This window comes from Struthio camelus, chromosome 22 (genome assembly GCF_040807025.1).
Source record: "Struthio camelus isolate bStrCam1 chromosome 22, bStrCam1.hap1, whole genome shotgun sequence".
Lineage (NCBI taxonomy): Eukaryota > Metazoa > Chordata > Aves > Struthioniformes > Struthionidae > Struthio > Struthio camelus.
Genome location: NC_090963.1, coordinates 4,794,587 through 4,811,011, shown reverse-complemented (window position 1 = coordinate 4,811,011; position 16,425 = coordinate 4,794,587). Strand labels below are relative to the sequence as shown.

At 50.7% G+C, this 16,425-nt stretch overlaps 1 protein-coding gene across 1 annotated transcript; it reads left to right on the top strand.

The window, feature by feature from the left end:
• The first annotated feature begins 9,273 nt into the window (after window positions 1-9,273).
• Window positions 9,274-11,415, top strand: BSX (brain specific homeobox). Its single transcript, XM_068916431.1, has 3 exons — window positions 9,274-9,535; window positions 10,701-10,897; window positions 11,170-11,415. Exons 1-3 carry the CDS (start codon window positions 9,274-9,276, stop codon window positions 11,413-11,415), a joined length of 705 nt encoding a protein of 234 aa, XP_068772532.1.
• Window positions 11,416-16,425: the final 5,010 nt, after the last annotated feature.

Genomic DNA, 16,425 nt, shown 5'->3' with positions numbered 1-16,425 from the left:
ATAATGTCTATTAAAAATGCACTAGCCTAAATGAATTTAATGTGTGTTGGGAGGGAAATTGCATTTGTCAGAGGATACAAACTAGAAAATTCTCCTTTTTTTATTTATTTCGAAACTCAAGTACTGTTCTCAGTTGGACAAAGATGCACACACAAGCGCGCACACACACCCACACACGTACACACCCACACATCTCTCCTATACGGGACCCTGTAAGAAAGATGCACAAGCTTATAATATTCTAAAAATATTCCTTTTTCTTCCAGGGTATTTTTTATGATACATTGTTTCCCATAATTGCACTGCTGTTTTCTTCCCTTGACGATTATGGCTCTTGACCTGTTGGACTTCTAGGTTTCATTTTTCATGTAAAATAGCCAATGGGAAACTAATTTGCAAAGACGGCTGTAGGCTGATGGAGGCAAAGCTTGACCCCCCCTGAAGTCACCAGGAAACAAAAACAGATTTGGGAGAGGACGCCTAGTCTCTTCGCATTGGTGCAGCTTGTGATTACTTTGCATCGATCATTCCAACGTTAGCTTTGAAGAACATACGACGCGTTCACGAAATAGGACACAATACAACTAAATACAGAAAATGCTAACTAAGTGGAAGGCAAATCAAGAGCAAAAACAAAAAACTTCCTGTCTCTCCTAAGCAAAAAATCATGACATGTTTCTAGGTCAGCGCAGTTTGCCCATCGTATTAGTGCTGTTCTCAAAAAAATGCCAAACTCTGTATTTGATGGTTTTTCTTCAAAATGGGGAAGTCTTGAAAAACTTGTAATAGTTAAGTCCTTTTGTTAACTGGAACGTGTTCAGCCCATTTATGGAGATCTTTGACACGCGTACAAGAAAGCAAGCCTGATCCTGCAGCCCAGTTAGCTTTGTCGGAAAGTTACCATTGCTCCCATAGAAGCACCTGGAGACTTTATCACGGGCGGGTGCGTTATTAAGGCGGGCGCCACAGGGCTGGCCTGGGTAGGACTTGGCCGTACCTCCTGCAGCCCCCAGAGGAGCCTCGCTTCCTCCAGTGACTCCAGAGGGAGCCTGTTAGCTGCCTTAGCGGCCCACGTTTAGGCAGCGTCCCTCTCGGGCGTCTCTGCTGGCTCCCACCTGGGGGGCTGGGAACCCCAGCGGGGTGCAGCAGCGTGGCTAGCTCATTCACCCCGCGGCTCTTGCCGCGTCTCAGCCCTCCCGGCTTTCTTCTTTGGCTGCAGAGGGAAACGACTGCAAGGGGACACCCGATTTCTTCCAACCACGCTCTGCTTTTAAGTCGACGGGTTTTCTCCCGCCTACGCTCGATAGCGTTATAATCCCCGCGTCACCTTCCCACGAGCCAGCGGCTGCGGGCGTGCTTGCGCTCCGCGCGGAGCGGAGCGAGGCGGGCTGCCTTCGGGAGGCGGAGAGGCCGGTGGTGGCCCAGCGCCCGCCGGCACGCGCTGATCGCCCAGCTTCAACTCTCACTGCGATACCCAAGTTACTCTCTTCCATTTGGCCACGCATGTACAAAAGTTTTCGGAAAAGTGTACGTTTGAGACTGCTACTTACCCGACGAATGTGATTGATTGAAACTGGCCGCTGTGTTAGAACTTACCATGGCAAGGAGACAGAGGAGAGTTAGCGGTGGATAAGCTTCGTTGTTTTTATAGGGAATCATTTTAAAATCAAGTATCAGAATGAGCAAGAAAGACCCAGGCTGGATCAAATATCACTAGATTAAATACAAGGAGTTTATTTCTTGAAGTGTGGAAAAAAAACGCAAATATCTTGCTTACTTATTATGAAGTGCCCATCGGCATCATTACTTGTTTCAGACGGCCTAGGGCATTTTAACATTTCCAGTTAAAAATAATATTGACAGAAGTGAGAAAGTGTTTTTAGCATCAGACACTATTACGTTACATCAAATCGCCATTTGAATACCTCATCCTAGGAAATGTACAAAATGCCATTTCAAAATGTAATTCCCAGTTTTAAAGCATTATTTGAAGATGCATTTGCTAGATGCTGACTAGATTCTATTTTTTTCCCTCAGACCTGTCATCCACTTCTGGAGTGCTTAAAATAAAGTGCACAGATACAGAGTAAGCTGAAACAGTCAAGAAGCAATATAATACAAAAATGTTTCCAGTAAAGTGTGTTACTCAGATCTTTCTAAAGTACATTTCTCCCTTTATTCTGAAGGCCACAGCACAGACAACCCCGACTAATGCAAGTAATGGAACCAATCTCTTCCTTTGATCATCAAAAAGGTTATCTTTTTTGTAAACCAGGTCCAACAAGTTTTGCGATCTAGTTGGAGCAAACACGAAAGAAAAAGGTTTAATTATCTTTCAGTAAAGAATGATTTCTTTTCTTTTAACAAAATGATTGGCTAAGACAGCATCAGTTTTGCGGCTGTCACTATGCCCGTGACACCTACGGTGTGAGAGATGTATGTAATACGTGGTATTTGTATACGTCTTGTGTATCATCATCAGATGGTATGACAATCTGCAGATTGAAACTCGAAGGAAAAACAAAGTCAATATGTTGAGATTTGTCCTATGTGATTTACAAATTCAGTTGTTTAGTGAAGACTGAACTTTTAACGGAAGATTTTACAAAAGCTTAGTGTAGAGTTTGTAAACAACCATATATTTTCGGGGAGCTAACCAAAATATAAATACAGAATGGTGGAGATGCTTGCTAGAGACGAAGAGACAAGAGAAAGCTGCTAATCCACCCTCTTCTATAGACATGTATTTCCTGTGTATATCTTATGCTGGATAAAACACAAAGTTAGAAAATCGGTGTTCTTATTGCACAGGCTGCCTAGGTTTGTTTGTTAGTTTGAGTTTGATATGAGAGTTATTGGATGAAAGTCTGGCTTGTGTGATTCAGGAGGTCAGACGGTGGTCATAATAGCTTCCTCTGACCTTGAAGCGCATCATTTGTGCGCTTTTTATTTTTTAAGGCTTCAAAATGAGACACTTTAAAGTTGGAAAGTCAAGAGTGGAACTGAACAGAATTGAAGTATTTGCGTCATTTAGTTTTATATGCTCCATTAGTTTTATATAAGTTACTGCTGCCTCATGCCAATATGAGAGCAGAATCAGGGTTTATATATTCAAAGTATTTCTTTAGGCGGAAAAGGCCTGTGAGGTTTTCATGAGGAACTCAGAGCTGCAGAAAGCACATGACAAATAATCAGAGGAAAAACACAGCAAAGCCTAGGAATACAATGGGAGTAAAATAAAGGTTGCATGGGTAAGAAAGGGAAAAGGAGGATTATCCTGCCCAGAAGCTTAAAGGCAAGGGCATGCAAGCTTCATACATCATGAAATGTGAGGAACAAGGGAGATTCTGAATCTTTACTGCAAAAAAATGAGTCAAAAAGTTGCGTTGCCCAGATGGTCTTTAAACAGCTGGCATGAAGGAAAAAGAATGGGCAGTAATATGCTAAAGGCAATGGCAAAGCAATGACTACAGCAGCAAGAATGGATTTTTTGAGAGCAAAGGATCAGCCGAGATCCCAAAGTACAGATGGTCTTGGGTGAAATAATCACCTAGGCCTCGAGGGAGTAAGCAGTGCCCATAGGTTGGCCACACTGCAGAAGGAGAATTGATATGTAATCAGATGAAGAGAAGACTAATTGAACAGCAGGTCCCAAGGAAACATCTAAGCCTCCCAATTTCTACCTCATTCAAAAAAAAGGGCCGGGGGGGGGGGGGGGAAGTGAATGATGCTGCATTTTGGAGCAGCAAAAATGACCCTGCTGAAAAACCAAATGTTGAATACAAATTTTCGGTAATTAGGAAGATCCTAGGTCTTTGTTAATGAGTCACTTTTTGAGGGGAAGTGTTTTTAAACCAAATCCGTCCATGCTCATGTTTTCATTCCCTTAATGTACTAGAAAATATCCAGGAATATCAGATAATGGGGCAAACTTTCAGTACTGAGACAAAATTATGGATTTAGGAACAAAACCCCTGAGCCTGTGTGGGTATGGGAGCTGTGTAAGGAAGTTATAGACTAAGCTTTTACTCTTTAAAAGATTTTTTTCCCCCCTTATAGATGCCACCTCCCTTCTCTTCCCTCCAATTTTTCCAACTATTGATAGTGATACAAGCCTCAAAAGTGCCATCGGGTCTCCATTACTTCTTCATGTGTTTGTCCTGCATCAGGAACACTTCTATCCTTCCTTCTGCTTTTTACCTACAGCCGTAGCCCTGAAATCATCGTGATCCTGTTTGTGGGTAAGTTCAGTGATTCTGTTAGAACAATATAGACCCTGGCTTTAATCCGAGTGTTTATTATCTTGCAATAAAATTAATTGATTTATTACTTTTTATTTCTCATTCTATCTTCTTCTGCTACTCGGAGCTACAAGCCAGGAAGAGGGCCAGCCCGTGGGCTGTGGGCTGACAGGTCCTGGAGGCAGCGAAAGCCCAAGGGGTGGAAGAGCTATGAGCCTTGCAGGACCTGGTGTGTGCTCCCAGTGCTGCCATCAGCCCTTGCTACATGTTCAGGTAAACTCTTTTTTGACACTTTCTTTGCCTTCCCACCTGCTAGGCCCTGATGTTTTAGATAGTATTTGACCTCAAAGCCAGTTCACCAAGCCCTCAAAGCCGGTTCACCAAGCCCTCCTCAAACTTGAGCTGGTGTTGAGGCATACTGAGGTGTGGCCAACCTTAAACTGTCACCTATGACAACACTAAAACACCTGTAGAAGCCTCTAGTGCAGAGCTTAGCATCGAAGAGGCTTCCCACCACTGCCTTTAGCCCTTCTCTTTGCACTGCTCGTCGGATACGTGGGCATACTGAGCTATTGCAGGTCAGTTGAGAGATGAGATCTCTATTAATGAACATAATATCGTTGCTCCTGAGAGCCCTGAATCTCCACAGTGAGATTTTGCAGAACTGTGCGAAGGCAGGGCTGGACTCCAGGTGAGACAGGCTCGAAGACCCGCAGAGCAAGACAGTCGGGATGTAAATGGGGAAAGCACCCCGTTCTGGGCTGCTGCAATGAAAAGCAGAAGTGTTTTCCACTCTTGTGAGCAGCGCCGAGTGACTGTGCGGGCAGAGGTACCCCACACCTCGAGTTTCGTGCGCGGTTTTGACTGAAGCATCATGCATGGAGCGGTCTCCATTAAGCCATGCTTTGTGTTCAAAAGACCTCTCTGTATGTTATGTGCGTGGCTACTCAAACTGAGCTCTTCAGACCTCTTTCCTGCAGCCAGGCTCCCATTTTGATCATATCAAGGCTGTCTGGTTTTAATTTAACCCTTCCTTTTTGAGTGGATTTGTCTTGAAAAGCATGAAAAGGCTGGGCTGCCAGGCTGCCTTACCTCTTCAAAAGCCACAGGAAGGTAAGTGCCTATGTTTTTAAACTGCACCAAATTTATCCCTAATGCGTCACACTGAAATAAAGCTACCATATGTACATCAACGCCAATGTAGCTACACCAACCTTTCAAATGACCCCCCTCCCCCAGGTTTTAAGTCATAAATAAATTTATCTTTTCCCGGAAAAAAGTTCCCTGTAATACCTTCAAATAACCTCAGCCGTGCAAGTAACGGCAACTGGAGTTTGGTAATACACAAGTGAAGCACATGTGCATTATATATGTTATTAAATTATGAAATGTCTGTGCGTCCATAGGTATACGGGGGAGAGAGGAGCGCGCACCCCGCGGGGCCCCTCGGCTTCCCTCCTGGAGCTGCCCCCAGCCCGCAGCCTCTCCGCAGCCCTGCGGCATTTTCTGGCAAACCGGGGGAAAAGCGGCAGGACCACCTCGACCGGGGGCCATGCTCGGTTTGAGGGAGGTCACGGAGTGTCCCCTTGCGGAGCTGAATCACCCGCAAATTTGACAGCAAACGGGGTTGGGCGTGGGCATGAAACATATGTAGGAACAGCCGGGTTTGCTCACCTGGCTGGACAGCCAGTTCCGAGGAGAAAGAGCTAACGTGCAATAGCGGGGCTGGCTCCCGGGGGGCTGCAAAAACCGGCCCAGAAGGGGAAAAAGTAAGTGAGAGGCCCCGCCACGGGCGGCCGGGCAAAGAAGAAGAAGAAGAAGAAGAAAAAGAAGAAGAAAAAGAAGAAGAAGAAGAAAAAGAAGAAGAAGAAGAAGAAGAAAAAGAAGAAGAAGAAGAAGAAGAAAAAGAAGAAGAAAAAGAAGAAGAAGAAGAAGAAGAAGAAGAAAAAGAAGAAGAAAAAGAAGAAGAAAAAGAAGAAGAAGAAGAAGAAGAAAAAGAAGAAGAAAAAGAAGAAGAAGAAGAAGAAGAAGAAGAAAAAGAAGAAGAAAAAGAAGAAGAAAAAGAAGAAGAAAAAGAAGAAGAAAAAGAAGAAGAAAAAGAAGAAGAAAAAGAAGAAGAAAAAGAAGAAGAAAAAGAAGAAGAAAAAGAAGAAGAAAAAGAAGAAGAAAAAGAAGAAGAAAAAGAAGAAGAAAAATAAAAAGAAGAAGAAAAATAAAAAGAAAAAGAAAAAGAAAAAGAAAAAGAAAAAGAAAAAAGCTGCGGCGCAAAAAGCCACAAAACGGTTAATTCCAAAATCGGCGGGGGTGAGGGCTGCAGGGCAGGGGTGCTCTGCCGGCTGGGGGGTGCCTTCCTCTCGGGGGGCTTTCCCGCAGCCAGGGGCTCAGCTCCGTGCGCGGCCGCGGATCAGCCGCGGCGTGAGGCCGGGGGCCTTCGGGGAGCGGCGCTGCCCCGTCTCGCCTCCGGTTTCGCCGCCGCCGCCGCCGCCGCCGCCGCTGCTGCTGCTGCAAAGGAAGCGCTAATAAAACCGTCCCGCATCCCTCCTGCCCAGCTGCGCCCCAAGGAAAAAGGGGCTCCGAGGAGCAGTCCCGCTCCAGGCGGTTGTCCCGCAATAAGCTCTTGGCTGAGTCCTGAAGCTGGGACCCGATCTGGCCGAGGTAACACGTCTTTAATCTTTCGGATCGTCTTCAAATACACGTATGTAGAGAGAGAGGCGACACCGATGAGTAAAGCTCCAGCCCTCCCTGAGAAGCAATCTCAGCTGATGAAACGGCTAGTCAAGCGGCTTACCCGCCCCTGCCTGCGCTCCCTCCGCTAACAATTTGGGCATTACACCCGTTTCATCACTGTTAATTCATTTGCTCGTTTATTTGCTCCTCGGAGAAAGTTGTCAGCCTGTTCGTGTTTAAAACCAGCGGCCAAAATCCTGGGCTGATGCAGAAACGAGCCTTTCGGGAGGGGACGCTGGAACAGACTTTTTTTTTTTTCTTTCCCCTCTCCGCGGAGAAAGAGCGGGAGTTTTGCCGGCAGCGCGGGGAGAGGCGGCTCCGCGGGGGCGCTGCCTCCGCCGGCCAGCGCGCAGCGCGCACAGCCTCCCCGCGGGCTGCCGCCAGCCTTTCCTGCAGCTCCCTCCCTTCGATAAGCTCACATATAAGTGCCCCTGCCTCGGTATCGCACTGGCACCTGCATACGCGCGCTGCGGAGCGCAAGGCGCGGCGGTGCGCGCCCGCGGCTGGGCGACACTCGTGTGCCAAGGGTGTGCGGGCGGTAACGTCCACCGCGCGTCTGCCTGGGAAAAATACTCCTACAGATTTACCTGGCGACATATAGAGCTCCCTGGTACCTCAGTTTATGAGCTCCGGCCCGAGCGCAACTGATAAAGGAGACGCGCCAGCTGTGTCTGTTGCATTAGATACCAGCAGCGTTACAACTCTCTTGTGTTTGTTTGGGTTTTTTCTCCTCAAAAGTAGAGCTGGACACGAACTGACCCTCTCCCTTTGTGGTGACCAGGAGTGGGGTGATGGCCTGTTGCCCAAATCCGTACCCTCCTGCGGATGGCGTGCGCTGGTCCTGGCGTGTCTGTGCCTGCACATACGTGCGCACTGCACATACACGCTTAATTACGCGCTAACGAGACGCGCCCGCCGCCGCCGCGCAGAATAGCAGGTAACATTAGAAAACTCGTGCGCTTCGAGTTCCAGATTCATTAAGACAGGACGATTGCCATTTCTATTCTTTTAAAGGTTTTCTCATCTATTTACCATTTACCAGCTCATCCATATGGAAGACATGGCTTACACTTTCTGGAGAACTGTACTTTTAGGACTAATTGATTCTGGTAATTAATTTGTTCTACCTGCTGGATCAGATGGAAATGCTGTCCGTGTGCCCAAGGATTAGCACTTGCCTTTCTAACATCTTTCCTAATTATCTAATAGCATGGGTTGCGAGAATTCTGGCTCTATTAGAACACTTTTACTATTAACGGTAGTGATTGGAATTGTGATGACAACTCGATTTCAACAAATTAGAGCTTAAAATCAGGAGATGAAGGAGAAGTGCCTTCTTTTAATTTCCCTGAGTTTAACATCAATAATTAGAGCAATTTTCTGAGATGCGAACCGAAATTATCTCGGCTATGATGTGGTATATCACCCTCATTTTAGCAAATTGACTCCGGGGAAATGAATGTTACAGATTAGGAAAAAAAAAAAGATAAACACAGGAAAGACCAAAAAAAAAAAAAAGAAGAAGAAGAAGAAGAAGAAGAAGTGTTAGCACAATACTGAGCGGGGAATGGATGGGAACAAAACCCCAGCGCGGTAATAACCCTAGTCCAAAGGCGCAAGCTGCCTGCAGGGGCTGGTGCAGGGGGACAAGTTAGGTATGAAGTGTGAGACAAGTCGGGAAAGGGCAAGTAATCTTTTTTCCCAATATGTTAGTTGTTTAAAAACAAACAAACAAACTTATGTTGTGGAAAATGACAAGGGGGGGGGGAAAAAAACCCGCTCCCGCGGGGGGCTGAAGCCTCGGGGCGCTGCTCGGGGAGGCGCGCAGCGTAGGAGGCTGCCGGGCGCGTGGGAACCGCGTGGCCGGGACGGCAGCGCGGCCCCTTCCGCGCCGCCGCGGTAATTTGGGTGGCCCGCGGGGCCCCGTGCCCCCGCCCGCCCGATGGCGATTGGCTCGCTGGAGAGCCCCTTTCCCACGGCGCCTCAAAGGCGCGCATCTCCCCGCGCAGCCCCAACCCACCCGCCTCGCATCCCCCGGCTCTTCCCGACGGCGTGGCTGTTTCGGTCTGTTTGCGGCTGGGGGCTTTATCATCATCATCATTATCATCATCATCATCATTATTATTATTACCGCTATTATTTTGCTTTGATTAAAAAAAAAAAACTTATTTATTTATTTATTTACTTACTTATTTATTTATTCTTCCCCGGGAGGTGCAGCCGGCCGCCAGCCCTGCTTCGGCGGCGAGCCCGCAGCCCGGCTCGCTCCCTTCCCCGCTGCCTGCCGGGGAGGGGTGCACCCGAAATGAACCTCAACTTCACCTCGCCCGTGCACCCTGCCTCGGCGCCGCGGCCCACCTCCTTCTTCATTGAGGATATTTTGCTCCACAAGCCCAAGCCTTTGCGGGAGGTGCCCCCCGAGCACTTCGCCGGCTCCTTAGCCTCCCGCGTCCCTCTCTTGGACTATGGGTACCCCCTGATGCCAACCCCGACCATCCTGGCGCCGCACCCGCACCCTGCCCTGCACAAGCCGGAGCACCATCACCCCTACTTCCTCACCGCCTCGGGTAAGTGCAGGGCTGCCCCGCGCTCTCTGCAGCCAGAGCCTGGAGATTTGGGGGCCAGGAGGCGTCCAGGTGGGAAACGGAGCGGGGAGAAGAGGTCACAGCCCCGCGTGGGGCGCGCTCCGGCACTATCAGCCCAGCACCCGTTAAGCCGCGGGCGCGTCTCTGCGCCCTGCACTGACACGGCCACGGGTGAAGCCAGCCGGCGCCGTCCCGCGTGGGTCTGCGCCCGCTGGCAGGCGGCGGGACGCAATGCCGGAGCCCCAGGTCCTCGCGTGGGGCCGGACACTCGCCGCGCCGCGGCTCCGGTGCATGTTCCCGAGCGGGTTCCGCTCGGAGGCCACTGTTATTTACCCGGTCACCCGAGATCTTGAGCCCAGCCACGGCAGGATTTCCCTTTCCATGTTTGTACGGAAAAAATCAAACTTTATTATTATTATTATTATTATTATTATTATTATTATTATTATTATTATTATTATATATAATTTTTTTTTTTTGGTAGAAGGGGTAGAGTAACATTTCTTTTTTCCTTGCACTGTTTGACGTCCCTGACGGATTCGCTTTTCCACCTCCAGCAGCAGGGCCGGGGCTGTGGCTGATGCGGCGCGGACGCCGCTTCACCGCTGCCCGGCGGGAGCCCCGGGCCCTGGGGCTCTTCCAAGCGGCTCTTCCAAGTTTCCCAGCGCCTTTTCTGGGGGCCGAGCAGGGAGGAAGAGCGGCCGCGCTCCTCTCGCCCTGCCCGCTCTCCCGCCGGCCTCTGTCGGGGCTCCGCCGTTTTGCTGCCTTCATTCCCTTTTCGCTGACTTGCGCGGCGGGTGACTACTTCTGTACCAGCCGTGCCTCCGCCGGCCGCGCTGGGAAGGCCGCCTCGCCTCGCCTCGCGTGGGTGCTGCGTGGGGCGGAACGCTTCGCAAAGCCCCATGCGAAAGGACTGCCCTCCACCCCAAAAAACCAAACAGACATAAACGACCTCATAAATAACTAAACACATGATAACAGCAACAAAAAGGCAGAGGCAGGGGGGGAAAACTCAGCGCCGCGTCCAGCGCAGACCCCGGCCCGGCTGCGGGCACCGCTGCCCCGCTCCGGGGCGGGGGGGGGGGAGCGGGGGCTGCCGGCGGGTGGCAGCCGCATGCCGGGGCTCTGCCGTGTGTCCCCGCTGCAGGAGTGCCGGTGCCAGCCCTCTTCCAGCACCACGCTCACGCCGAGCTGCCCGGGAAGCACTGCCGCCGCCGCAAAGCTCGCACCGTCTTCTCCGACTCGCAGCTCTCCGGCCTGGAGAAGAGGTTTGAGATCCAGCGCTACCTCTCCACCCCCGAGCGGGTGGAGCTGGCCACGGCCCTCAGCCTCTCCGAGACCCAGGTACCGGGCAGGGCCCGCCGCGGCGAGCAGGGGCCAGCGCCATCCCACCGCCGACGGGGCTCCGGGGCCTGTCCCCCACCCCGGGCAGCCATCCGTTTCATTTATTTTCTATTTTATTTTCAATTTTCATTTTCTATTTTATTTTCCATTATTTATTTGTTCTATTTCGTTTTCCATTATTTATTTTTGTCTATTTCATTTTCTATTTTATTTTCTATTTTATTCTACTTTCTATTCTATTTTATCCCGTTCTTTCCCCCCACCTCTCCCAGGTGAAAACCTGGTTCCAGAACCGGCGGATGAAGCACAAAAAGCAGCTGAGGAAAAGCCAAGACGACCCCAAGCACCCGGGCGGCGAGGAGAGCCGGGAGCAGAGCTCCCCCGAGCCCGAGCTGCCCGAGGCGGCCGCCGCCGAGCCCCGCAAGGGTCCCCCCGGCCCCTTCCTGCTGCAGGACCCCGAGGACGAGGTGGACGTCCTGGAGGAGGGGGACCTCTGCGCCGCCCCCCACCGCCTCTAGGAGCGCCGGGGCTTTTTAAACTTTAAAAAAAAAAAAAAAAGAGAGAGGAAAAGGCGAATTTCCTGTAAGCGTCCCCCCACTCCGCTCGAAACATGTGACTTTTCTCCGTCCCCTCTGACTTCGCGCGGTGTAAATAAACACGTCCCCGTGGCGGGCTGTCATGGTCACTGAGCGTGGCCCCCGGGGGGGCAGCGCCAGGCCCCGGCCCGGCCCGGCCCGACCTGACCCAGCCACCGGGGCGCGGCGGGGGCTGCTGCCGCCGCGGGCAGAGCTTCCAGGAAACGCTTGTGTCCCAAAAAACGAATTGTAGAAACGCCTTCCCCCCCCCCCGCAAAGAGACAGGTAAGACGGGGATTAACATCCATTTAACTCCCATCTGGGGAAGGGGCCCCATCCTTCCAGGCGCGCCCGCCGCAAACTCAGCCCCAGCCAAGCGAAAGAGGTTTCCCCCCCCCCCGCCGCTTGGAGAACCAGCTGCACCATCAGCGTGATTCCTTCAGGGTCTCCAGGTGTGAATCACTTTCAGGATATTTTTCTTTGTTCCCTCCTAAGAGGCCCCCCCCGCCTGCAAGCTGCCTCCAGCGCCTCGCTGAGCTCTTCCTCCTCCGCGCTCCGGCGAGGAACACCAGCCGCCACCCCTGCTCCCCGCTCGCTTTGCCTTTATCCTGCTGCCAAGGAAATGGTTTTCATTTCCAGGTAAATTAAGATTTTTCTGGGGTGAGCTGCTGGCCGGTAAGGGTGCTGGGGGCGCCGCGGAGGCTCCGCACCTCCTGGGGGGGGGGCTGGGGCTTTGCTCCAAAAAGCCCCCCAGCGGAGGCTGTGCTTGCTCAGATGTCGCCTGGGCAGCCCCGCTGCGCCAGCGACCCGGTGGCATGTCGGAGCCTCGGTGGGTTATTTAATTTCTCTTTCTCTTTTAACGGGAGGCTGATGTGGTTGTTCAGTGTCGTTAGCATCTCTCCAGGGCGTTTTGGACTAGGGGACAAGCGGTTTTGTGAAGGAAAACGTGTCCCAGCTTAATGTCCAGAACACAGGTGACTGAAATGTGCGTGTTCCCTTCCCTTCCCTTCCGCGGGTTTGCGGTACGCGTAAAATAACAACGATCACCCGTTTGGAGGGGAAAACAAAAACAAATCCCTCATCCAGAAAATGGCTAGTTGTCTCTTACGCAGTGTTTAGAAAAACCTACAGGACAATAATTTTCAACCCCAAATTTTGCTACGACGCGACCCATCTCCCTAAAAATTGTAATTCAGAAGGGAAACCCAATCGATTTCCCCCTGAAGCCTTGCTGTGGTTTGAAGCAACGCCGAGAAATAAGCCCAGCGTATGGCAGGACACTTCGCTTTGCCACATCCCTGGCTGGCAATGCTTCTCCCAGCCCCGTGGCTCTTCCCTCCTGGCAGCCCCTCGACGGGGCAGCGGGAGGGGAACTGCCGTGAAAACCTGTCACCTGATGGAGTCCTCCGGCTGCGTCGGTACCTGGTCGCCCGCTATTTTGTTCCTTTTGCTACGTGTTGATTGTCAGCCTTGCCCTGAGTGTGAATTTAAGTAGGAACTATTAAAAGTGATACAAACGAGAAGCTCTACCGTGCTATTTCCAGGACAATTTTTTCCTGGCCGTGTGCGGCGGCGCCGTTCCCCGCGGCGAGCGCTGCGCGGTGCAGCGTGCGGTGCTGGCGCTTGTCTCGGCCCCGGCCAATCGCGCACGGCAGCGAGGAAGGTCAGTCACTGCACATCACTCACTCGCAGGGACTTGGCTTGCGTGTAGTAGGATTGGGCAGCTAAATAGTGAGAGAAACCCAAGAAAAATCCCTTTAGTTAAGAGAGACAGAATATTACAAGCAAGTACAAAAATGTATTTTTTTTTTTAAATACACTTGAACGAAAGGGATATTAAATATCCAGTTTCTTTACGTTTGTGTGTACTTCCTTTTACTTGTGGGAATAAGTTTTCATTCTCTTTGCTATTATTGAAAACAAAGGCATGTAAACACACTCTGATCTGGAGAGAATATGCAGAAAAAAGGCAGGCGGAAGTACCAGCCCGACGGAGAGGCGCAGCTGACGGACGTTACAGGGCACACGCATGCACACACTCCGGAGGCAACGTTGTGCGTTTTCCCGGCCCCTCTGGCAGGCGTGTAGTGGATGGCAGGGGGGCTGCAGTGCTGCTCAGCTTTCCAAAGGTGCTTGGAGGGCTCTCGTGGCCTGCGTAAGCAAGTACGTCCCCATCGCCCCGAACACCCCCAAAACTAGTGCTTATTGCCATCGCAATAGCGGGGCTGGGGGCATTTGCACACCTGGGGCCAGCGATGCTCGTGGCTATGAGTTAGCTCCTGAGGGAAGGAAGGATGCCGGGTTCTGGGTGCAGGCACCAGACGTGTGTCCAGGAAGGTGCTCCGCAGCCCAGGGCTCTCCTGCGGCCATCTCGGGGGCTCGACGCAGAGCGTGCCCTTTCCCCTCCCGCAGACCCGACGGCACCGCGGATGACAGCAGGTGAGGCTGTGGCAGCAAAGCCCAGAGGTCCCCTCACCTCGGTCCCCATGTTTCTGTGACCCCCCCTAAGCAGCGAAGTGCCACAGTTTCTCTGGAGCGCAGAGGCATCGTGACGATCCCATTCCCCTTTGTGCCGCCACTGTTACCCCACTCAGGACGTACAAGGTCTCTAAGGGCTAGAAAATGAATCAAGTGGCACCCGAGTCTCTGCTGCCTCTCCCCTGCTGGTACAGGAACTTCCCTCTTCAGGGCACAGTGTATTCATGCTGATGTTCAAAAAACCCCCAAACCATAGACCACCCCCCACCCCTTCACCTCTCTGCAGTGCTGGCCACCTTAAATTTACCGGCATTTTTAAAACCAAAGCCACTGCTGCCAGCAGCCTCGGTGACAAACACAGGCAAAATGCACTATGTCCACCCCAGTGCGGCTGCCATCGCCGAGGCTGTGGTGGTGTGCCCTGAGCCCCACGGGGAACGGGGAAGGGCTGTGCAAACAGGCTGCTTGACCCAGAAGTTTGGGGGCAAGCCAGGGCTGAACGAGGCTGAGACAGAGGAAGGAAATAGTTTCCACCTGAAAGAGCTGCTTCTTCCCCAGCCAGCCCTGCAGTGAGGCTCTGCCAGGCTGGCGGCGGGAGGCGGCGGTTTCTGTACCAGGCTGGGTAAGCTTTTTGGAGGGATTTAGCTGGGTTTTGAGAGCGGGGAAGGGCTGGGGAGGTATGTTGTCTGGTTCTTTTCAAGATTTTTCCCCTTGGAATAAGGGAAATGAGTTTCCGTTCCTTGGTCCTGCCTTACTCGACGGGAGTTGTGGACAACTTCTGCTCTTCCTTTGTTGCTCTCCCCGAGAAGCTTGAGGGGTGGGACATAGGTTGTTTGGAGCTGGCTTGCTTTTTTTTTTTATTATTATTATTTACATAATTGGTTGGGAAATGTTGGAGTAGAAATGGTTTGTAGGAAAGAATTGATCTTAGCAGCTTTCCTGTTTCTCAGAATACCTACTGAAGTTCTGGTTTTGATTACAGATTTTTGTCTGTGCTTTCTGAAATGAAATTGTGTTTGTTTAATTCACCTTTCAGTGGTAATTGTTGGCTGTCGTTTCTATTAAAGAAAATCAAAAATCAGTCTTTAAAACTTTCCCATGATTTTTTGCTTCTACTTTGAGCATTTTACGCTGAGCTCCCCCTGACACTTTGGACTGTTACGAGGCAGAGAAGAGGTTCCAACCTCCAAGTTTTTTCCTTCTGTGGCCAGAGCTAGGTAAAAGCAGTGCAGATTGCATGGGAAGTTGAAGAGAGGATCGTTTGCAAGGTCCTGCCATTAAAGGGAAGTGTAGTATCAGCCCTGAGAGCACCCTGGATTGTCACTTGGTGAAGGCGTAAGTAATTTACGGCTAGGCCTAGCAAGTGATCCGGTCGTTACATGAGCTATGTGAAATGCTTCTACTACTTCCTCTGCTTCTTTCTTGTCTTTGCTGGCAAGGCAAACTTTAGTGCGCGAATTGAGTGTATTTCTTTCCAGGGAGTCTCCGAAGAGCAGTTTCTGCAGGTGTGGGCCGTGGGGAGAGCTGGGGCAGGACAGGTGTGTGCGAAGGGGATGCTGCCTACTGCTCGCGAGCGTTGTAGCTTCCCGAGACGGTGACTGTTCCTCCTTCCTAGTCACAGTAGCAAACAGCATCACCTTAATTAACTGCAAACTCCTGTCTGGATGCTCTTACTAGGCTTAAAAAGGGGCTTATTTCTCTCTTGAATTAATCTGGTTTCTAAGTGACTTAAGCTAAACCATAATAAGCTTAGAAGAAACATTTCTAGTTCAGTTGCCTGTCTGAATTGTATCAAAGCTCTCATTTTAGAGTCCCAGGTGGGAAAGGTGTGATTGGAGAGGCTGGTCAGAGGTCCTAGCAAGTGGTGTTTGCTTCCAGCTCTGAGGAACTAGCTCTGAAGTCTCTAACGTGCCCTGCAATGAAAATGAGGATAGACTTAGTTATAGGGAGCACTCTCCAGACGCTGTGTCCATGCTACAGAGAAAGGACAACATGCAGAGACAGGGGCTGCACTTACAGAGGGAAAGGCATGGGGTAGCTACAGCTGCTGATGTGGTCCATGTTCATGCGGCAGTAGCAATACACTATATCTGGTGATGAAGGCAGAAAGATATAAAGCATGCGTTTAAGAGAAGAAAGAGTGATTCCACAGTGGACTGTAGTGCCTTTTTCTACCTGCTAGGGTACAGATGGTTTTTCAGGGAAGGAGTTGGGCTTAGCTCATGGTAATGAGTTAACTCTGATATTGCGGGTTTCAGAAATGCCAGGAGCACAGGCAAGCGGCATGAATTCTGTGCCTAGCTCTCTTCAGCTGCTGCTGAAACTACTCAAATTGCTTTCCCGAGTAAAGACTCCATATTTTCCAGTGTTATGCTGCGTGCTGTCTTTGCTGTGGCTACTGGACACAAACACTTAAGCACTCCTAGCGACATGCAGAAAACTAGCCCTGTGGTATTACCTGCAGCTGCCCGCTCC

Bases quoted from the DNA above. Each gene is read 5' to 3' on its own strand.
- BSX (XM_068916431.1), top strand. From the start codon at position 9,274: ATGAACCTCAACTTCACCTCGCCCGTGCACCCTGCCTCGGCGCCGCGG. The intron at 9,536-10,700 runs GTAAGTGCAGGG...TCCCCGCTGCAG, and splicing joins CTACTTCCTCACCGCCTCGG to GAGTGCCGGTGCCAGCCCTC. The intron at 10,898-11,169 runs GTACCGGGCAGG...CACCTCTCCCAG, and splicing joins TCAGCCTCTCCGAGACCCAG to GTGAAAACCTGGTTCCAGAA.